Source organism: Myotis myotis, unplaced genomic scaffold (genome assembly GCF_014108235.1).
Source record: "Myotis myotis isolate mMyoMyo1 unplaced genomic scaffold, mMyoMyo1.p scaffold_m19_p_11, whole genome shotgun sequence".
NCBI classification, from domain to species: Eukaryota; Metazoa; Chordata; class Mammalia; order Chiroptera; family Vespertilionidae; genus Myotis; species Myotis myotis.
This window is the reverse complement of record NW_023416315.1, coordinates 28,791,967-28,815,759: the sequence shown is the minus strand read 5'-3', so window position 1 is coordinate 28,815,759 and position 23,793 is coordinate 28,791,967. Positions and strand designations below refer to the sequence as shown.

The 23,793-nt window shown below is 37.8% G+C and overlaps 1 protein-coding gene and 1 long non-coding RNA gene across 2 annotated transcripts in view; one reads left to right on the top strand and one right to left on the bottom strand.

Annotated features, from left to right (window-relative positions):
* The window catches only part of LRRC72 (leucine rich repeat containing 72), a 31,809-nt gene extending 10,347 nt beyond the window's left edge, over nt 1–21,462 (top strand). Inside the window, exons 4-9 of the mRNA XM_036328003.1 lie at nt 6,519–6,600; nt 7,983–8,093; nt 15,610–15,699; nt 16,742–16,894; nt 20,226–20,253; nt 21,128–21,462. Coding sequence (XP_036183896.1) covers nt 6,519–6,600; nt 7,983–8,093; nt 15,610–15,699; nt 16,742–16,894; nt 20,226–20,253; nt 21,128–21,293 — 630 coding nt within the window. The 3' untranslated portion in view covers nt 21,294–21,462. The remainder of the gene's footprint in view (nt 1–6,518; nt 6,601–7,982; nt 8,094–15,609; nt 15,700–16,741; nt 16,895–20,225; nt 20,254–21,127) is intronic.
* LOC118666163 lies at nt 146–20,403 on the bottom strand. The gene is made up of 3 exons (XR_004970878.1): nt 18,596–20,403; nt 16,776–16,888; nt 146–237 (listed from the first exon to the last, which is right to left on the bottom strand). It is a non-coding gene; the product is annotated as an uncharacterized LOC118666163 (long non-coding RNA).
* Nucleotides 21,463–23,793: the final 2,331 nt, after the last annotated feature.

The window sequence follows — 23,793 nt, the reverse complement described above, 5'->3', positions numbered from 1 at the left end:
AAATCTTACAGTTCATTTGAATTATAGTCACAGTTCAGAAATAAGAATGTCTAGGAGAATATATTAATCAACTTTTGATCTTCATTCATAAATGAAATATCCCCTCACCTTTTCTCCCATATCCATAAGCCTGGTGCCAGAGTGCCACCTGCCTTCTTTGTCAGCTTAAGGAGGTGTGATGGGTTTTCATTCCTTCTCACCTTCACCCCAATCTTCTCCATAATTGGTATGGAATCTCTAGGAATGGGGAGATGTGGAGGTAGAGGAAACGCAAGGGAGAAAGTTATTTGGTTTGCACCCTTTGGTACTAAAAAAATATTGAGTTTTTTCTCTTAATGGGTTATTGAGAAGCTTCCCTACTAGGTTACTCCAACTGTAATTCCTCTCTGCTAGCCACTTCTGACCGCCCCTCACCACTTATCCCAGTGGTACTTACAACTGAATGTCTCCTGGCCTTGACAATGCACCCTCTTGGGCAGGGTCTCTTTTATCCTGCCCCAGATCAATATTTCTACAACCGTCTCCCATGCAGTTCCCGGGGCTCACACACCTTTGTCCTGCTATCAGGGGCTAAGCGGGGGGAGTTACCCCCCAGTTGCTACCCATGCTGATCTAGCCTCCTCAGTAAGTGCCACACACTAAGCTATCATGTCCCCAGCTGCAGGGACACCCTTCAAGGTCACTGAGTGTGGCCCCTATATCTTCTCTTAGAGGCTAGCATTTAGGAGGCCACCACCTCCCCCAGAGTGGGAGCCTGGGGGGCTCTAAGCCATCTCCAAGTCAAAGAGCAGGACTGAACCAAAATGCAGACCCAGTCATTACAGTTAGCTGGTCAGTAGTTGGTTATCCTCAACTTTCAAAAATTTGAGTTTCCAGCAGCTTTCATTTTACTCATTGTAAATCCATTATACCATCTTAGCATTTTGAATTTAGACTTTCAAATGCCAGCTAAATAAAAAAAGGTTTCTTGAGTTTTAAGCAATAGTGTGCTTATCAAGCAGTAGTCCAGACTCACAGCATTGAATCTTGAAGCAGCCATGTTCATGAAAGTATTTCAATATCACATTGTATCTTCAGTCTTTTTTACAACCAAGTAAATGGAAAATGAAAGAGCTCCTAGTATTAAGTGTAAGCACAAGTCTCATAAGCTTGAAATAATTTCTAGAAGAACAAACACAAATAGCTCTGAGACCCAGCCAGCTAACGACTGAAATGGAAAGTACTTGCACTACTTAAGGGCGCACAAGTTCAAAACGCTTTATAGCACTCTGCCAAAAACCATCCTGGGTCACAGTGGACGACCTCTGGTGAGAAAAAGATGGAAATCACAGGGCATGGCAGAAGTGACTAATCTTTGTTTCTCATGTGTGCTCCTTGTGGCGTTCAGTTTTAAAGGGAAGAACATGTACAGCTGTTGGCAATAGGTCTAAAGAGAGAGGTGATTAGAAACTTTGTAATATTTTTTGGAGTTCTGGTAGTGGACACCATCCAACTTCCAACCAGTCATTGAATGTTCATGCAGTTGACTGGCAGATACGTTATGTACATACGAAGGGATTATGTATACTGTCAACTGTTTTACTCTCTTTTGTTTTTGAAGGGGGATTGGTAGGGAAGGGATGTAACAACAGGCAGTATTCATTTCTTGTACTTGATTCTTTATGTTCAACAAACTAGCTATATTATTTCCAAAATCACCATCACTTAATTTTGTTTTTAGACCTATGCACCAGGAGGTCACAAGCTCAACTCCCAGTCAGGGGACATGCCTAGGTTGCGGGCTCGATCCCCAGCAGGGGACGTGCAGGAGGCAACTGATTGATGTTTCTTTCTCATGTTTCTCTCTTATCGATGTTTCTATCTCTCCCTCTCTCTTTCCCTCTCTCCCTAAAATCAATTAAAAATATTTTTAAAAAATACTTTTTTAGCCCACATAACACTGAAAGGAGAGCATACCCAAAATAAGTTTTAAGTGGTTGTGGGTAAGTGAATAAGTTGTTGTGAGTTTTCTTATTGATCAATAACTTACTGGTTGCTAAGTTACCACACTTCATGAAAAATTAAAAAATTTTTTCAAGATCCAAAACTTTAATGGGCATATTAGCTATGATAGTACTTCCTCGGAGGCCTTTGCTTCCTCTGGATATCTTCTTGCCTGGATGTGAAGCCAGGAATCATCCTGCTAACTTGAGAATGGATCCAACATTGAGAGAAAAGCTGAGCCCAGAGAATCACTGAGAGACTAAGAGGCTGAGGCTCTCACAAGCCCTGGACTTCTTGGTGTGTGACATAAATATATGTTCTAATTTACGTGCCAGTGTGAGTTGAGCTTAGGAGTTACTTGGAGCCAGTAGCATCCTATCTGGTACAGCTTCTTCTGTACTTACATTTAGGCCATTGGTAGAATCCTAAATAATAAAAGCCCAGTGACCATAATGGCAGAATGACCAGAATGACCGCCCAACCAGTCACTATGAGGTGCACTGACCACCTCTTGGTCCCTCCCCCCAGCCCAGCCAGCAGGCTCTGATTGCCGGATGGCAAACGGGGAGCCAGGGTGGGTGGTGGTGGGAAGGGCAGGACTGGTGAGTAGGTGGAATGGCCGACCTCTTGGCCCCTCCCCCGGCCCGCAGGCTCTGATCACCACATGGCGAATGGGAAACTGGGGTGGGTGACAGGGGATGTGTGAGGTGCCAGGCCAAGGCCCCTACACTGCTGGTTGCCCCACACACAGAGGCCAACACACGGCAGGGTTGGGGCCATGAGTGGGCGGGACCAGCTGACCTCTCGGTCCCTCCCTCCCCCAGCCGTTAGGCTCCCATTGCCTGATGGCAAACTGGGAACCCGGTGGGTGGCAGCGGGGGGGGCAAGACCGGCTGCCGGAAGCCAGGGAAGATGGCCCTGATCAAAGGCTAGGCCTAGGGACCATACCATACAATTTTATGTGCCGGGCCTCTAGTTTAACAATAAATGTGATGGTACCTGTTCTAGTGATAAAAACAGGAAGTGCAGAGAGAGTGGCTGGTGAGGACATTGCATTTGCAAACTGTGTGGAGTGGAATGAGAGAAAGCAGTTGTCTTGGGAGGCAATGACTGTAGCCTGCTATGCTTGGAGCCCTGCATACTAAAAGGGTGAATACTTCTCCCCTTTAGTATCTAGTGGATGATAAACACTTCTGGTCTGACCCTGGACTAGCAAACTAAATTGGTACAGGTTGTTTCTAAGGACCTCCAATGCCCCAACTTGCCTAGGTTTGCTCAGGTGACTCTGGTTCCTTCATTATGCTCTCTGAGGGCTGGTTTCCCCCTCATACTGCATAGATATTCACTAGTTCTGCGCCTCCTCCCTTTATGGGTCACATTTTTCTAACCTCGCCTGGTTTGATAAGTGGGAGACAGCTGCACTCAGGCCATCTCAGGACTCCCTTCCATGGCCCATCTTCTAATCTAGTGGGCCTGAGTGAGGCAATTTTTGGTCCACAGTTTATCCCTTCCAACTTTTCATAAGAAGTTGAGTCTGCTTAGACAATTGATCTAAGTGATTTATTTGTCTTTTAGACTACAGTTAAGTTGTGTTCTGGTTCATTACCTCAAAAATTTTTTCAGATATTTAATAATAAGCCTGTAATATTGCTAGCACAGTGCTAGTATTTTTCTATTTCTGGAAGAACCAGCAGTACTTTGGTAGTTTAATTTGTCTCAGATTAGAATAAGCTTTTGATTAAAAAAGCAAACAAACAAACAAACAAACAAAAAAACACGGCATAATGCCTTACCATGCAGCTGTCCAAAATGGAATCTGAGTTTCTTCCCTGTAGCAAAAACCAGTTGACAAAGTTTACAAACTAAATTTAAATGAAAATACCTCTTCTAGCAAAGTCATTGCTTATAAACTTCATTATCTGAAAAATAATTGAAATACTTATTTATAACATTTTCCACGCAAGCTGACTAGAGAATGACTGGACTGAAGTAAACAAAATTGCCTTAAAAAAAGATCCTGAGCTTATTCTTCTACGCCATTATGATGTTGTTTCTCATCTCCCAGACATTAGTACATATTGAAAATTTGCTAGTGAGCAGAAACTTATGTGTTTTAGGAAGGAATATTGGTGTTCAAGACTAGTAAACCACAATTTTAAAATTGAAATACTTATTTTTAATGTGCTGTTTTAAGTATTTTCAAAGAATTCATTTTCAGGTAGTTTTCTGAGCTTTGTATCATGAATTTTAGTTGGTTCCTTTAATCAGGTTTGGGTATACATATTTTAATTGTTTATTTATACATACCCTACCTTGTTCAAAAAAACCATTTAGAGCAGCACAAACCCCATGGTAGAGTATAAGACCTGTGAATGAATAAAACGAACTAGCGTGCATTCCATATAATTTGGGTACGTGTGTGTTTCTGTTACCTCAGGGCAACATTAATTATATCCCTCATGTCAACTTTGTTAAAAGAATCATATTTTGCCAAATATTTAAAACCTCCTCAAAAAAGTAAATCAAGGTAAATAACCTAAATAAGATCTCAATGCATGGTTATGAAATTCATAGATATGTGCACTATGTATTTGGATTCTTAAAAATGATTTATCTCAGGAATGTAACCTATTTTTGGAAAAGAGCTTATACAAAAATTTTAGTAACATGGAATAAAGAAGGGAAAACATGAGAATAAAAGTCTGCTTATACTGAATAAAATATTTGTAATACATTTTTATAGTATAGATTGTATTTTTAAGTATTGTACATACTTTAAACCAAGCTACACATGAACTTTTTTTGATTAACTGGATAGGAAAACCATGAAAATAAATTTAGGAATCTTGGAAATGTATTGCAATTTTTCTTTTGTTTTTTCCTATGTAATTTTGTATATTGTTAAAATTCTCCCCAACTAATACTTAGTTTTATGTAAATTTAAGGAATAATGTAATTCCGTTATTCCAGTATACAGTAATAGATCCTTTTAAATATCACATGATTATAGAATTTTTCAGAATTTCATCGTGTTGTTTAATCACTGATCTATAGTTCTTTGCTCCTAGGTTTTAACCTTAGTACCACTGACTTTTCGAACTGGATGATTCTTGATTGTGGGGGCTGTTCTATGCATTTTTGAATGTTTAGTAGCATCGCTGGCCTCTATCTGCTGCATCTAGAAAACTTCCCCCCAGAAGTGACAACTTAAAATATTTCTAGACATTCACAAATGCCCCTTGGGGAGAGATTGCCCACCCAATTCAGTGGACATAGTGATCTATAGAAGCCTAAGTCAAAACATGTCATTCCTCTCCTCCAAACCTCCAATGATTTCCTGTTAATTTCAGCCAACTTCTTACACGAACCCTCAAGGCCCCACACAAGTAGACCCTGATGACATCTGACCTCATTCCTCACCTTCACTTCCTGGCTCACTCGGATCCAGCCACACCAGGCACTGTACTGTCCCTGGCCTGTGCACTGGCTAGACCCCAGGTGCTCCTCTTACATGCCCCTTCATCAAGAGTTTGTTCAGTCGAACCGGTTTGGCTCAGTGGATAGAGCGTCGGCCTGCGGACTCAAGGGTCCCGGGTTCGATTCTGGTCAAGGGCATGTACCTTGGTTGCAGGCATGTCCCCACTGTGGGGCGTGCAGGAGGCAGCTGATTGATCTCTCTCATCGATGTTTCTGACTTTCTATCCCTCTCCCTTCTTCTCTGTAAAAAATCAATAAAATATATTTAAAAAAAAAAAAAAGAGTTTGTTCAAGCCCGGCCAGTGTGGCTCAGTGGTTGAGCACTGAGGTCACGGTTCAATTCCTAGTCAGGGCATATGCCTGGGTAGCGGACTCCATCCCAGCAGAAGGCAGCCAATCAATGATTCTCTCTCTTGATGTTTCTATTCGTCTCTCCCTCTCCCCTCTTCTCTCTGAAATCAATAAAAACGTATTTTAAAAAAGAGTTTGTTCAAATATTACCTCGTCTTTAAGGTCTACTCTGACCAACTCATCTAGAATATAACACTACCTTAATACTAGCACTCCAAATATCTATACTTTCCAGATCCAATGAGTCTGTATGGGAAAGAATGTGAGAAATATTTTTAGAGCAAAATGTCTAAGTAGGGCCCTTTTACAGAAGCTTTGGAAACCATGCAAGTGTTGAGATATGGTAAGAGGGGTTTATATTAAATTATCTAAAAACATCCTTTATACCACACTGTCCTCAAAGACCATCGAGATGTAAATTCATAGCCCAGACCAAAGGTCACAAATAATTAAAAATAACAGTAAACATCTAATTTCTATGATCTACATAGATAAAAGCCTAATATGCAAAGTGTCCCCTCAGGAGTTCAGTCGCTCGCTATGACATGTGCTGACCACAAGGGGAAGGCTCCAGCCAGCAGCCAGAAGGCCCCGATCGGCCCTGATCACTGGCCAGGCACCGGGGCTTTAGTCTTACTATAATTTTATATGCATATGGATATATAATTATTGTAGAAAGTAAATTGTTCTCTAACTCTCATTTTCAGCTCCATGAAATAACATTTCTAACTAGAAACTATTGTCTGACAGAATTGTATCTAAACAACAATGCAATTATTGAAATAGAAGGTATGTCTAAATTTTCTCTATTGATTGAATGAATTTTCAGTTAAGTAATAACTTTTAACTTTGCCATTGCTAATGGCATGCAAAAATCTGTTTTAACATTCCTGTTGAAAATATATGATGGAATCTATTAATTTTTAGCATTATATACATTTCAAGAAATGTTCTTTTAATTACAGTTTTTAAAAATATATATATATTTTATTGATTTTTTACAGAGAGGAAGGGTGAGGGAAAGAGAGTTAGAAACATTGATGAGAGAGAAACACCGATCAGCTGCCTCCTGCACACTCCCTACTGGGTATGTGCCCGCAACCAAGGTACATGCCCTTGACCGGAATCAAACCTGGGACCCTTGAGTCGTCAGGCCGTGCTCTAGTTTTAATGCAATCTTGTCTTGTGTCTTGATATTCAAAAGGTAAATGAATATTTTTAACAGAAATTTTGCCATTTTATTGCACAGTTGGACACAAACTATATACCATGGAAACACATTTTAACAATATTTGGGAGCATTTATAAATATAACAACTTTATAAATAGTCTTAATGTTTTTTATTGGTTGTAATTTTTACCAGTCAAATTTTTTCATTATGAATTAATTTTATATGTGCAACAATCTCTAAACTGACAATTTCAAACCAGGTATAAAAGTACATGATGTACTATGTTCATGAAATATGAAGAGGTACAACACAAAACATTTTTCTTTAATATTATTATAATAGAATCAAAATGTCAAATTTTAATATCTACCATGTCCCATGAAGGAAGAAAAGTTTGCCAATTAAGGTATGATGTGGCTATCACAAATTTAGAATCAACAAAAATGATACGAATATTTGGTTCTGTATAGTGTAAAGAAAATATTTTGGGAGGGGTTATTTTTATTGTTGGCCCTATTATAGATGTTCCCATTCCCCTCATGTTCCTTCTCCATCCAGCCCCTACACCCCACCCTTCCCTCTGACCATCACCATAGGTTGTCTGTGTCAATGGGTTATGCATATATGTTCTTTGACTAATCCCTTCACCTTTGGGGAAAGATATTGAATTGAATGAGTATTCCCTTGATTGGCATTTATAAATCTAAGTAACATTGGCAAAATAGGACAAAACAAAAAAGAAAATTAAAGAAAATAACCCTTCTAAAATAAAATAAATCATTACTACAGAAAAAAAGCTGTAAAACAAAAACACTGAAAAGAAATTGATTCTACATTACCACTTTATACGCAATTAATTGAATTCTTATGCTTTGTTCTATTCTTAATGGTAATTCATAATATTATTGATAATAATTCTTTCACCAGCTGTAATGTATTCTTTTAGCGTGTTTAATTGGCATTAAAAGTATTTAAAGTCTTGTAAAAAATTTTTTTTAGGCCTGCACTATTTGCCTTCGTTGCATATACTCCTGCTGCACCACAATGAGTTAACAAACATCGATGCAACAGTGAAGGAATTAAAGGGAATGCTAAATCTGAAGATCCTAAGTATTAATTTGCACTTTTATATGGCTATAAGTTAAAATAGTAAAACACAGGACATTTTTAAATTTTCTTATTTAAATTAGATCAATAACTAAAATACTTAGATATTCCTGAAAACAAGACTAGATCTTGTTCCTTTTAAAAATATGTTTTGGAAAGAATAATAGGTAGGAAAAAAATTTTTTGTGGAATTATATGGCATGCCAAATGAAAGTGACAAAAGATGTTTTACACATTTACATCAGTGGTTTGGGTTTTAGCTCAGAAGTAAGTTTTAGCACATATTATATGATTCCATTTATATGACATGGCCATCTATCAAGAAAGCAATACTGACAGGGAACTATTTTAAAATTGATCAGTGTTTTCCCAGGGCAGGGGCATGAGGGGACTGGGATGTGACAGCTAAAGAAGTAGGGGTGTGGGGTTTCTTTTTGTGATGATGAACATGCTCTAAAATTGACTGTGGTGATGGTTGCCCAGCTCTGTGAGTATACTAAAAAGCATGAATTATGTATACTTAAAGTGGATGAATTACATTCATAAAGCTGACCCCCCACCCCAAAGTAAATTTGTATTTAAGCTTTAACTGGGTGAACAGCAAACTTCATTCATGAATACTGAATCACACCCAGCAAGAAACTGGCCTCAGTATTGGAAGGAAGCATAAGTATGAAATAGATTGGAAAAACAAATAATACACGGTTCCTACTCTCAATAAGCTTATAGTATTGGAGGGTAAATAAACCCATACACAATCGCATTACAGGCCAAACGGTTCTAGATATGCTGAGGGAAAAGACGCTCAGAACAATGAATGGGTTTTCAAACTTTAGAGTTTGAAAACTTTTTAAAATAATGTCGTGAAATGAATGTTGTTTCTCTCCTATTCATTTTCCATTCATTTCTCAAAATTGTCTGAGATAGTATTTTGAATACGTGTAAACTGATATTGATGGTGGAGGTTCTAATCAGATCAATACATTAATAGTGATCAAAGTTTTCATATATTTTCAGTGTTAATCAGTTATATGTGCTGTATTTAGGAGAAATGATTCATGTGCTTATAAGTGAATTCTTTAAACCCAAATGTTAAGATTACACCAAGTTCATGGCAATTTCATGCTTACTTTTGTGATGTGAGAAGGTCTGTGAAAGACTCAGAATTTGCTTGCAAGTTTGAATTATCTGGCCCTTCTGTGCTGAACAAATGCTTTTGTGATTAAAAGACTGGTCATGCTAGACCCGGAATTCTCACTTATCTTCACTTTTCTATAAAATGGGCTAATAGCCACTTCTCAGGATTGCTTCGACTATTCAGCTATTTCCGTAAAAGCTATTTTTTTAAAAAAGCATTTTTTTAAAATATATTTTTTATTGATTTTTCACAGAGAGGAAGGGAGAGAGAGAGAGTCAGAAACATCGATGAGAGAGAAACGTCGATCAGCCGCCTCCTGCACATTTCCCACTGGGGATGTGCCCGCAACCCAGGTACATGCCCTTGACCGGAATCGAACCTGGGACCTTTCAGTCCGCAGGCTGACGCTCTATCCACTGAGCCAAACCGGTTTCGGCTTAAAAAGCATTTTTTGACATTAATGCTATTTTGAAGTAGCAACAAAAACAAAAATTACTTTATTGTGGATTTGTTAATTAGATAATGGGTTAAGATGCCCAATTTAGAAATTCTGCTGAATAGTAAATAAATTAAAAATATAACTGACCTTTTAAATAATAATCATTATAATAACATATTGAATGTCTTTCCTGTTGAGAAAATGCTTTCTTAGAATATTCTGATTCAAATCTTCGCAGAAATCCTTTGACATAATTAGAAATATTCCCTCTTTAGTGGTGAAAATACAAGGCTCAGAGCTTTAAACAAACTACTAAGAAATGCTGAAACTTACAATTATGCCTCGTTTTTCCCCCCATTATTATTTATTCATTCATTCAACAAATATTTATCACTTATTCATTTGTTAAATGACGATTCAATGAATATTTATCATGTATCACAATGTGGCACTCTGCTAGATGGGGACACAAAAGTGAACAGAAAAGACCTTCTCTGGACCTTTATGGAACTTGCAGTTTTATGACTCCCAGGCTAAGTATTTCTTGGAGTTGAAAGGGCTTGATTCAAAACTAATTGGATAATTTGCTCAAGGTAAGAACTCAGTCTAAGCAAACTTATTTTACAATATGGAATTTGGAGGTTAGCCATTAAGGTTTCCCCGGTCAGAGTCAACAAGATAATGTGCCGGCCCCAGGAATGAGGGGGTCTCCACAGCCCCGGGCGGCTTGTCTGTGGAGTGTGTATTTGAACACTGAACTGTGTCAGTCCTGAGTGTGGCGAAGGAGTACCTTTTCTCAACCTGGTAATACAATGTCCATAGTATTACCTATCACAACAGCTTAAGAGACCTCTACTCGAAATCATAATGATGGAATTCAAGTTCTAGAACTGTAATCATTCCAACTGAGAATCTTGTAGTGGAATCATATTTTAAAATGGAGAAAATGCTGTGCCCAATTAACAAATAAAAAGCATTTTTTAAAAACTCTTGGGAGCAAGTTTGCACATTTTGAGCATTTGCCCCATTTTCATTCAAGAAATTATATGGGAAAAAATATTTGCATTTACTAAACTGATAACTGTATTTGTGCAGTAATGTCCTCAGATTTTCTATAAATCTCGTTTGCAATCACAGATTAGATTCAGCTCATTAGCTATGAGAAGTTCATGTATTTTGAAATGTTTAAATTTTTTGTCTTTCCAAGTTGTAAAACCATATAAAATGCTAAAGTGTTATTACTCCACTTCAAGTGCAAGTTCTTCCGAGGGTGAGAAGACTGCCTGAAGGTAAACCTCTAATCCATTTCAGCATGCACCCTCCACTGGCATTTCTGAGGAGAACTGCCAAGAGATGGCCCAGGAGACCCACGCCTGGGAACTTCAGGGAGGCCTGAAACCAGCAGCAGAGTGTGAGGTCCTGGAAACTGGATTCCTGACTTCCTAGCTAAGTCAGGAGGGCCCCACCTCTTCTCTCCAGGCGGTCTACCTTTCCACGCCCTCTTTCCCCAGCTCCATTTTCCTCTTCCCTTCCCAGCTCCACGCTCCTACAGCAGGCTCTGCCTGTGTCAAGGGCACACTTCCTGGCTGATGACATTCACTCACTTTCAGGCCCCTGCTTTTCTCCTGGCACAGAGGGAACATAACACCAACAGCAAGAAAGTCCTTACGTATTTGTGCTCTTAAACTTTCAGTCTCCGCATGTCTCTCCAATTTTCTCTGTTTCATTAGCTTCACTATTGGAGAGGATACTTAGATGCCGGCATTGCATAATGTTTAAGACTTGCTTCTTAGCAGAGCTATAAGGATTCACCATTGAAAACAGAGAGTGCCCTTTTCAACATAGGGTCTTCATTTCCCACAGGTTCTGTTCTTCAGCGTTTTCTCCCGCTCCTCATTGGGCAAACAGCCAGGGAATGAGGAGGGGTACTCAGAGATCAGGGTGGGGGGTACTCAGAGATCAGGGTGGGACTGCGATCGCAGAGGTCTCTTCATTTAGACCTCTTTTACCTGAAGTTGCCTTCAAGGTAGGCCCACCCCCCCAATAACAAAACAGGACAGTCCCCCACTAATAAGAGCCAGCTGGGTTTTTCACTGCTGTATGTCCTGAAGAAGAAAATATCCTGACCCCTCCACTGTGTTCGGCACTACCAGGGGTCCTCAAACTACGGCCCGCGGGCCACATGCAAATACAAATATTGTATTTGTTCCCGTTTTGGTTTTTTTACTTCAAAATAAGGTATGTGCAGTGTGCATAGGAATTTGTTCATAGTTTTTTTTAAACTATAGTCTGGCCCTCCAACGGTCTGAGGGACAGTGAACTGGCTCCCTGTTTAAAAAGTTTGAGGACCCCTGGTTCAGATCCTGCTTTAGCGGTATTCAGTGGCCACAGAGTTTAGTTAAAATAAGATGGTGATGATCATGGAGATGATGACCTTACTAAGTAACCTTGAGCCAGAACCTTAAAATCTTGGTGTCTGATCACTGGCATCTGAACTTCCTCCATGGCTGTTCTGTGTAGGCACACAATACAACTGCTTTCAGCTTCTCTCTATCATTTTCCCCATGTGTCAAAACAGATAGGTTGGTACATTATTAATTACATCAACTTCCTTCAAAGGTGGTCTTAAATACATTTGGGTTCATTTAAATTATGATTTTAAATTTTCTTTTAAAAGTTTAAGCACGTTCACTGAAGCCAATTAATTAGACGACTTTTTTTTTCTCTTCTGTTTCAATAATAAGTATATTCACACATATGACTCATGTAACTCAAGTGTGTGCAGTAAGGTAGTAGAGACATTTTGATATATTGTGTGAATGTAAATTGCTTAGACTCAGAATCCCAAATTAAGATAAGCAAGACAGTGCTGGCGCCACTGAGGTGTACTCTATAAGTAGCCTAGAGGGAAGGCGGATTAACTAGTATTAACCTATTGAAAGTGAAAGTGTAAGCAATTTTGCTTCATACTTTCTAAAGGAATGTACCCCATACATCACGGAAGGCTTTTAGAACTTTCAGACACAGGAAACCAGTTTCATATCTTAGAAACTTAATTTATGGTAATTTTAGTAACATCAATCCAAAACTCATAAATCCAAAATGTGAAATGCTTAAAAGTATAGAAGGAGAAGAAAAAAAGAAAAGACAGTTAAAAATAAGATTGCTTCCTTCTAAAATTGAAGACCTAAGGAAAAAGTGAAGAATAAAGATGAAATGCCTTTCAAATTATTTAATTTTATTTATTTTTTTAAAGTTAATTCAAGCAGAGCGTGGGCTTAATAGCAGAGTTTTCAGACTTACTGTCACTTAGCTCTTATTTTAGGATGAGATGAATGTGGAACCATAATAAGCACATCGGATTTTTAGTATTGAGACATTTTCTTAAACTAATGTAATAGCAGTAAATCCAAATCTGAAGCCAGAAGTGGGTTTGTTTTTTTGTTTTGTTTTTTTTTTTCATGTTTACATAAAGATGCTACTTAACTAAGCACTAGGAGAAAAAGCCAAGAAAAGAAATGAAATGGTAGCCAAGCCATTGTGGCTCAATGGTTGGGGAACATGCCCTGTTGCCACCTGGATCCCCAGTAGGGGGCATGCAGGAGTCAGCTGATCAATGAGTCTCTGTCATTAATGTTTCTTTCTCTCTCTCCCTCTCCTTTTTTCTCTGAAATCAATAAAAAAAATATATATTTTTAAAATAAAATAAAGAGATGATATGGTAATGTGCTCAGAGGGAAAAGAATATATGCAAGGTATACGGAAGTAATGTCACTGGAAGATGTTGGTACGTCTTCCATTAACTTCATATGCAAAGGCCAATTCTGCTCTCAGCTGCTATAATGAATGAGAGGATTACAAGGTGTCAGATATGATTCTCCAAGATAGGAACCAGAGAAGACTTTTGCACTAAAGAATATGTGACTTTTTCTCCCTCCTAAACTCTCATTAAAAACAATTGTGGCCGAACCGGTTTGGCTCAGTGGATAGAGCGTCGGCCTGCGGACTCAAGGGTCCCAGGTTCGATTCTGGTCAAGGGCATGTACCTTGGTTGCCGGCAAATCCCCACTGGGGGGCGTGCAGGAGGCGGCTGATCTCTCTCATTGATGTTTCTAACTCTCTATCCCTCTCCCTTCTTCTCTGTAAAAAATCAATAAAATATATTTTAAAAAATAAAAATAAAATAAAAAAAAAATAAAAACAATTGTGTTTCGCTTTTATGTCCTTAAAGGGTGTCCTTTTTCTATTCTCTTTCTGGCTCAAACTACAATACATGATCCCTGTGGATCTTATTAAATCTGTGCTTATTACTGGCTTAATATACATCCATTCTATTCCCTGTCCTGTAGTTATAATTATTTGTTACCACTTTAAATTCCTTCTCTTTTAAGATGAAAATTCAAGCCAGTTTTGCCCTCACTTAAGAAATCTTGAAAATTCCATTTTTTCCTCTCATTAACTCCCAATACATACATATTTTCTTTCTTTAATTTTTCTTTTTTGTCATTCTACATTGTCTTTTATGCCTTTCCTCAGTATTAAAACTTTTGTTTATGATGCACCAGGTGTCTTCCATTGCCTACCTTGAATCCTTCTAAAAAAAAAACTCATGTTTTCCCCAGGGAATAGCTATATGTAATGACTTTATTAGCCATAAACGTTTGTACAACAAATATTAGAACATTTGATTAACTACCGAGACAATGCCCAGATGATTTACTTTTTTAGTTTTTATCTAAATAGTTTATTGTGTTTTAAGCATGCCCTCCCATCTTTAGGTTGCAAAAGTGTTAATCAGTTTTTTGTGGATTTCTAATGCTTAATATTTTCATGATTTTATCAAGCCTGCTTGTATTTTATAGATAGTCAGATGCTACAGCAGTGCTGCTTAGTTTAATGTGTGCATTAAAAGAGCCTCGTTGTTGAGAGTGGACTAGTAATTGTACACTAACTGGAGCTCTTTCTGCTACTGCCATCTAGTGGTCCTCCCTAGATGTATTTTCCAGAAGTACATTTTTAAAAATTTATTTATTTTTATTTTTTTAGAAAATGCATGTAGGCAGAATTCAATAGCTCTAGATAGCCAACTGGAAGTCATAAAAGTTTTATTTTACCTTGTATTGAAAAACCCTGTTTAATACTACCTAAATAAGAATAGGGAAAATACCTTTTCCATTAAAATAAAACCTTCACAACTTCCTAGTTGAAGATTTTTTTAAATGTTCCAAATGCTGATACCTAAGGAATATGACGTCAGAAGTGCCAGGAACTCTTCTACACCCACATGCCTCCCACACCCTGCCACTGTATTAGCCAGCATGGCTCGTGAGGTGTCCCAGCATCTGTACACAGGGAATCAGAGCCCCCTGCACCTGGCCAGAGGTAGACGGGATGCAACATCCACACCTGCTCATCTCTGCTCCTGTTGAGATTGGAAGCTGCTACTGGCATTTAATATTCTGAACTATGTGCAACGGTTATTCAGTGGAGAAAGAAAACTATTAGAGCAGTGCCCAGCATCTCTGCCCATCTCTACACAGGCATCCCTGTGACTTTTGAAGCTGGAAGAAGAGAATCAAGTGAACAGATACTTGTATTTGATAAAGAACAGCATCAAGACCCCTGATAGCTAGTTCTTCCTGACTAATTAGCTTATGGATGTGTTTAAAGTTTTCTCACATATTGCAGATTTCGGCCAACAATATGTCCCCAGCATTTTGCACAGTTCCTAGTAGACAAGAAGCACTCAAAATATTTGTTGAATGAATGAACTGAACAGACAGGAAAAGTGCTCCTCTGAATAAGGAAGGTTTTGCTGAGGATATTGGTTCGGTCTGTGAAGCAGAGCTCAAGATGTCCTTATGTTTTATATGCATCCTGTGATTGTCCATATTTCACCAAGTGATAAATAAAACTAATTTTGAAATCTGACATCTTTGCAGGTCTCTACCAAAACCCTTTTTGCCAGTATAACCTGTATCGTTTATATATCATCTACCACCTTCCAGGAGTAGAGTTTCTTGACCGAAATCGTAAGGACACCTTTTTCTTGCAGAGAAATATTTGAGAGGCAGTCATAATTGAGTGATTTAAAACATCTTGAATATCTTTGAAAATAAATTTCTGTGTGAATGAAAGTTTTAAGATGATTGTTGAAAGGTTTGCTCTATGAAACCTGCCCGACTTTAGGAATGTATGCCTCTTGACCACTGTCTTGGAAAGGTCATCTAATTGAGTGTGAGGCTAGGTCTCTGGATTCTGCTTTAGACACTAGTGTCTAAATCATTTACCCACTGGTATCTTAATTTCTTATTTCAAAAATGAGAGAACTGGACTAAATCTCTTAACATCTATTTAAGTTCTAAAAATCATGTACTTTGAAATTCTGTAAACATATATATTAAAATGCATATAATCAATGATAACTTCTTTATGAATATATCATTAAACATTGTAGATAAACCAGTATGTGTGATTCATATAAGCCACAAAAATGGTCAGTGCATTACGTTATACATTTTCAGAGGCCTGCTTTATCCATCTGTCTACTCACAGATTTCTGTCTCTAGGTTTGAACATTCTTAATAATTACTCAGCACCTTCTTAATGAGGATTTATCAAAACCTATGTTTATGCCTTCTCTTCCCTTAGCCCGGAGGGAAGGAGGGATATATCAGAGTTGTGATGTCAGTCATCCATGGTGATGTGTTAGAAAGGGCCTGGGAGACGTTAGGGTTGATCATGCCTATGACCTGAGGGGCATATATTGGGCTCTTGTAAGATTATGGGAATGACTGTGATAGCCCTTCACAAGTTAGTTTTGACAAGATGTTCACATATAGTAATTCAGATAAAAATACAGGTGTCCCCCCAAAATGTATACTTTAACAGTTGTTAGCTCAATTTTAAAAACAAAATGTGTTTTAATAAACACTGCCTTTATAATTATTCAAAATGTGTGTATACATTTTTGGGGGACACCCTATATTTTTGAAGATGTTCAAATCTGTTTTGAATTACTCTGCATAACTATTTATAATGCTATGCAATAACATTACTTTTTGCATTTATTAGAAGTTACAGAAAAAGAAAGAAGATCAATGATTACCATTTTTAACCATAAAAAGGCTCATATTCTTCAATCAATAGCATTCAGAGGAAAAGTAGATGCCTCATGGAATCCTAGATCACCTTTTAAGCAAAAACCAGCCAAGACAGTACCTACAGGTATTTTTAAAAAAAAAAAAAAAAGAAATTATAATTTCTCAAACTTTTGGGTAATTTGATAATAATAGTAACTGTAATTTACAATAAGTAAAATACCAACACAGTGAAACAAATATTTTTTAATTTATTTAGTCAAATTAAAGGGATATGCAATTCTTATCTTCATTTACATATATTAAATTAAATGAGATAATATAATAATAACAAGATATTGCACTGAATTCCTCACCCCAGTATCTAGCACAGTATAAAGGGATCAATTAGTAAGCTACAGTTGTTATTATACCACTATCACTACACAGTTTCACCAATTAAGGCTATAAGTTTTTGATAATATAGGAAACACTAGAGGCCCGGTGCACAAAATTCAGCCCAGCCTGCACCCTCTTCAATCCGGGACCCTTTGGGTGATGTCTGACTGCCAGCTTAGGCCTCTGGGGATTGGGCCTAAGCCGGCAGTCAGACATCCCTCTCACAATCCTGGACCAGTGGTTCCTGAGCACCCACCTGCCTGCCTGCCTGATCACCCCTAACTGCCTCCCCGCCAGCCTGGTTGCCCCACACAGCCTGCTGCTCAGTCATTTGGTCGCCCTTCACTAACCCCCCTGCTGGCCTGGTCACTCTACACAGCCTGCTGCTCGGTTGTTCATTCAGTTGCAATGGTTACTTAGGCGTTTCTATAGATAGATATTCAGGAGAAATAAAGATCATCATGATTTCTCCACCCAGAAATAAGCAGTTAATATTTTGGTTATTATATGCAAGTATAACAAATATATTCTGATATTTTATTAATTGGAATTAATTTCTTGTATGTAACAAATCCAACTGTAGTGATTTACACAAATAGAGGTTTATGTTTCTCACATGGTAAAGAAGTACAAAGGTAGGGTTTCAGGTTAGTGTAAAGTTCATTGATGTCATTAATGTTCAAGAATGTAACTATCTTTTATTCTACTATTCTTAGTGTGCTTTATGGTTAGAAGGTGGCTACTGCACCATCAGGCATCATAAAGAGGGATTTAAAAAGATACAAAGACAAAAACCTTTTCCTCATGACACTTTGCAAGCATACATTTGAAAATGAAAATACATTCTAGAACAGATTTTCTAAAAACAAGGGGAAAAATATGAAATTGGAAAAGAGTTTTGAAGAAATTACCCAGAATGCAGCTGAGAGAAAGGTATAGAAAATTAGCTGTTGAGATAAGCAAATATTAGAAAGATAAGGTTCAATGTAAGTTTAATAATCCTGAAGGGAGAAAAACATAGATAAATTGGGCAGAAGATAATGTTTGAAGTAATAATGGTGAGAATTTTCCAAATTTGGTAAATGATATAAATCCTTAGATTCATCAGACAAAATTATTCCAAAGACATAAGACTAATAACAACAAAAATCCACATCAAAGGCAAAATTATCTTAAAATAGAGAGGAAATGTAAATTTACCTACAAAAGAATAATTTGTAGATTCACAACAAGCTTCCCAACTGCAGTTATGGAAGTCAGAAAATAGTGATCTAATACCTTTAAAATGCTAAGGAAAAGTAATAGTCAACCAAGAATTTTATAACCAGCTAAATTATTATTAAAGACAGAGCAAGAAAAGAAGAAAAAAAAATGAGGGCAAAATCGGGACTTTTCCCTTAACTATTGTGACATTTTTTAATATAGAAAAAGTTGAAAGAATGTTAAATACCTGTTTATGCCCATGTATATTCAATAGTAATATTCTGCCATATTCACCAACCTCCATTTAGACTTTGCCTTATGTAAACTGGAAAAATAAAAGTATCGTTGAACCATTTAAATACTTCAGTCACAGACATTATGACATTTCACTCCTAATTTGGCCTGGAAATTTTAAAATGACATTATCCTATAGAGCCACAATGCCATTATCACATCTAAGAAAAGTAACATTTGTATTATTGAATATGTAATCCATATTCAAATTTTCCTAGCCCTGAGATGGCTTCCATAGCTGCTTTTTCAAGCCAGAATTCAGTCAAGATTCGTCATTACAGTGAGCTATTATGGCTCTTTAATCTCTTTTAATTTAGAATGGATTCCAAAATTGTTTCCCCAACTTTTGACTTTTCGAAGAGACCAGGCCAGTTATAACAATGTAATTTGCATGATTGTTTCCACCAAGTGTCATTTAACCTGTTGCTTTATCCCTATATGTCCCATAGAATAGAAGGAATGCCTGGAGGATATGTTCTGGATGCAAAAGAGTATAGTGTAAAGCAGTGGTTCTCCAAGTGTGGTCCCCAAACCAGCTGCAGCAGCAGCACTTAACAACTATTGGTTACAAATGCTAATTCTTGCCCCAGATGAGAGCTACTAAGTCAGAAATTACTCCAGGTTGGGACCCAGGAAGCTGTGCTTTAACTAGCCTTCCACGTGATCTGTGCATAGTACAGTTAGAGAACAACCAGTGCAGAGGCAAGAGCCCGAGCTTTGAAGTCAGATTCCCCTGGGTTTGAGCACCGTCTCTGCTAGTCAGTCAAAGTGGTATTTTGGACATTAATTTGCTTCAACTTTCTGATCTGTGGGGGACTTGAGTTGGCACTTGTGAAGGGAAGGATGCCATGAGCTCCTCTCTTAAGGCAGAGGCTGCGTGCTCCCTGCTGCTTATGGATTGGCACGAGCTCGCACTGTGGGCTTTGGTGGCCTAACAGGTGCTGCTACATTCCATCTCTAGCCTGGCACTAGGTCTTCTGAAGAGGAATAAACAACGCAATGACAGTCTCTGCAAGATACCAGAAGAAGGCCAAGCTTTGAGGACTAGCTTTTGAGCGCCAGGGCTAGGGAAGATGGAGATTCTTGTGATCTAGGATTTGTTTATTCCATTTCTTTGAAGTTAATGCCAAGAATCCAAATGGTTTAAACTGCCCTAAATATTTCTCCTCATTTGGTCTATTATTCCATTTGTAAATGCATGTGCCTATCAAAAAAAAAAAAAAAAAAAGATCTGTTTCTGTACTTGAGACTCAGTATCTCAATGATAAAAAATTCCCACTTGGATTCTATTGTTAAATAAATTGATTAAGCATTCTGTCCTCAGAGTTTTGAGAAGTATATTGCATTTACAAATCTGCCACAAAACCTAAGACAAACCAAAGACATTATATCTAAGAGACAGTTTCAATGTAGGGTTTGGTATCAAGGTTTATTTGTTTTTGATGGATTGAATTATTCATTGAAATTCTTGCTCAAAAACCAGAGACCTGTGCTCTTGACTTTTTCTCTACAGCACTGCTCAATTGTTTTAAAATGCTAAGTAAACATTTGAAAGATACTAATTTAGAAATTATTTTTTTTAGATTTTGCATTTGGGAATAGTGTAGACAAGTAAGTGATTTTAACTTCATTATTGGATTATTTATTTCATAATTCTGCTGACCCACCTAAATTACTCCCACTTCCCAAAGTAGATTTTAAGTAAATAAAAAAAAAAATGACTATCTCTTCAATAGATAGAAAAAAATTGCTGTCTTTCTTTGATAAATGAGTTCAAGCTATGTATTCATATTTGACATATTTACACTTTAATGTTATTTTTATAACCTAAAATAAATGAAAATGTGCTGGATTTGTAAAAAATTAAAACAATAACTATTAGCTATTATAGATGAGAGTCTTTATCTTTTTTGTTTACTGTTCCCCTAAATATGCCCAGTGACAGCAATTATTAATATTTTATACTCACTGGAATTTACATTTTCAGAAGCAAATACTTCATCAAACTATGAAAAATATTTCAAATTTGTGAATATTGATGAATTTAAAAATCATTGCTCTCTTTTAATTTTTAACTTAGGAATTTTGTTTTAATTCAGTGTTGAAAAATATTATCCCCAAGCACATTTATAAAATATAGCACGATATAGGAACTATTCCAACAAAATATATACAAAATACTAATATGCATACAAGATCTAGAAATAGTTTAATCCTTTCATTTAACACTGGTTTAAAACATGAATGTATACATTTGTGAAACCTAAACTGTAATAGCTGATCCCAAATATGGTCAAAAACTCTATTATTAAAATAAACAATATACATAATAAAAATAGCATTACTTCTCCTGAAAGTCATTTGTCAGTAGAGCCCAAAATATATTTGTTAGTGGCACTATAGAAAATGTGGCATTGATATATTTAAATTAAAAATTCATTTTGATCTAATTGACATTTTTCTGACATAATTGCCATTTTTTCAGAATTGTGTTTGATGACCCAGAAGATGCTGTTTTTGTCAGGTCCGTGAAGAGATCAGCGATGGCTTTTACCTCTCTGAACTGGAATACAGTTCCCAAACGGGAGGAAAAATACCTCGAAGACAAAGGTGCAAAACCTGCTCAGATGCTCACAATTACACTGAGATAACCCCTGGTATTTCTCAGAACCCTGATGGTTATCAGTTGTGTATTAAACTTCTCCATGATTAGCATTGTTATTATGACGTTATTTGAAACATTTAAATAAAAACATAAACGCTATAATGAACAACATAAATTGATAAACAAAAACAGATCCAGAGACAGAGAAGCATCGATCAGACCATCAAACCTCAGAGGGAAAGTAGGGGAGGGTGAGGGTAAGGGGGAGAGATCAATCCAAGGACTTGTATGCATGCATTTAGGCCTAACCAATGGACACACAACAGGGCGGTGAGTGCATGGGGCGAGGGGAGGGGGGTCCATTGGGGGGATAAGGACACATGTAATAACTTAATCAGTAAAGAAATTTAAAAAATAAAAAAAAACGCAAATAATGAAAAATTCCTACATTTGATGTTATGTTTTCGTTGAGGTAAAACGTGTATATAGAAATGTATAGAAATCATAAGAGCTCAACTCAGCAAATTTTCAAACAACGAACACGTCCATGTAACTGGACCAAGAACTAGAACATTGCCAACGCTCTAAAAGCCTCCTCGTTCTTGTCACCAGTACTGTTACTCATTACTACCCACACTTCAAAAGTAATCCCTGTCCTGATTTCTAAAGTGTACATGAATTGTGTCTGTTTTTGAAAGGCATATTAATGGGATCACAGAAGTGGCATTATTTTTTGGTCTGGCTCCTTTTACTCAGCATTGTAAAATTCACCCATGTTGTTGCTAATAGCAGTAATTCCATTGTTCTCATTGCTGCACAGTCTTGCATGGTATGATTATACCACAATTCGCTAATCCAGTCTGCTGTGTTGGAGGCATTTGTCATTTGTATGTGGGCTAATAATCTGAGCTTAGCCTAGCCAGAAGAATGCTACCAGTGGAAGGAGAAACTAGAAAAGCTTTCAGCAGTTGTGTGGGACTGAGACACAAAACTGGACGGTTAAGGTAACTCAAACACATCACTGGTTGGCTCTGAGATAAAGAGCAATGATCCAAAGCTTATAAAAAGCAGGGTGACATTTCCCCCTTCGCTGGTGCTTAGAACCACCACATTCTGTTACATAGATTTAGAGGGTGCGGCAACATTCGGTTTACAGTTCTTCATGTGGAAAACAATACAATAATTAGTAAATAATAATACAAGAATAAACTCTGTTTTGCACACTCAGAGCTGGAAACCTGCTTTTGCCTCACCTTGACTGTAGAAGTGGGCTGAGATCAGCATGGGCAGGGGATGGGAGCCTGGAGGGAGCAGTGAGCTGTCAGTGGGAATCTGTAACCAACATTTACCTGTGGGCCCCTAAGATCCTATGCACAGCCAGGGTCTGCAATTCCCATGTGCTCCCTAGAAGAAGGTGACAGCTGAGAGAAAGAAAGGAGTTTGGCATTGATGTGGGTGCGTGGCTGATAGCAAGGCACACATGATGGTGTGGCTTCCAAATTAGGTCACAGACAGAATCAAAATGTTCTCCTGTTCTCTCTCCTAGATCATGTAACTGCAGAAAGCCAGTGGCCATGTGTGAGGACACTAAGGCAGTCCTCTAAGGAGCTGCCTGAGGCCTCCTTCCCAAAGCCAGGGAGGAGCTAAGGCCTTCTGCCCACAACCATGTCAGCTGCAAGTCATCCTCCCGACCCAGTTAAAGCCTCAGATGACTGCAGCCCTGGCTGAAAGCTGCTCTGCACCCTCCTGAGAAACCCCAAGCCAGAACCACCCAGTTAAGCGGCTCCTGTATGTCTGGCCGGCTGAAACTGTGAGATAATGCTTACTGAGGCTTCCAATTAATAAGTTTTTGGGGTAACTGGTTACACAGTAATAAGCAATACAGTAATCACCCCACATCATCCATGGTGCTAGAAACATTAGCTGGAGGTAAGGATGCCTTGTGAAATGTCTGGCAAGCTCTGAGCATCACAGTCCAGTCTTCAGGGGTTCCTGAATAAGGTCTCACCATCAGCGGCAGAGAACTAGTCACTGTTGAGTTAGTTCTAGGCATGCTACTGCATCCCTTCTAGCACTGGGAGCCTGGCCATTAGCCATCAAGTAACAGTTTGATCAAAGCTACTCCTCAGGAGCTGAGTGTATCAGACCCACCACGCAATAACGTTGGCCAGGTATAGCAACAATCCATTTCATGATGGAAATATTTAAACAGGGTCAGGTTTAAGCTAGTCCATGAGTTGCATAAGTATTAATTTTTAATTAGATTTGTAATAAGTTTAAGGATGGGATATTGTAATTTCCAGATTAACCACAAACAGAGTAGTAAAAGAATGTGTCGTTTGGTATTTTTAAGTTTATAATCACTTGAAAAGGATGAAAAGTGTATTCCAATTACAAAAATATGGTTAGGAATTTTTACTTAATCTCCTTTTAAATATTTCATTTGAATGAAAAGACTTGCTTTAAAATGCACTCAATACTGAACATTTTTACTCAATAATGAAGGGCTACTAAGTGTCTGAGATTGAAAAACACAGTACTTGGGG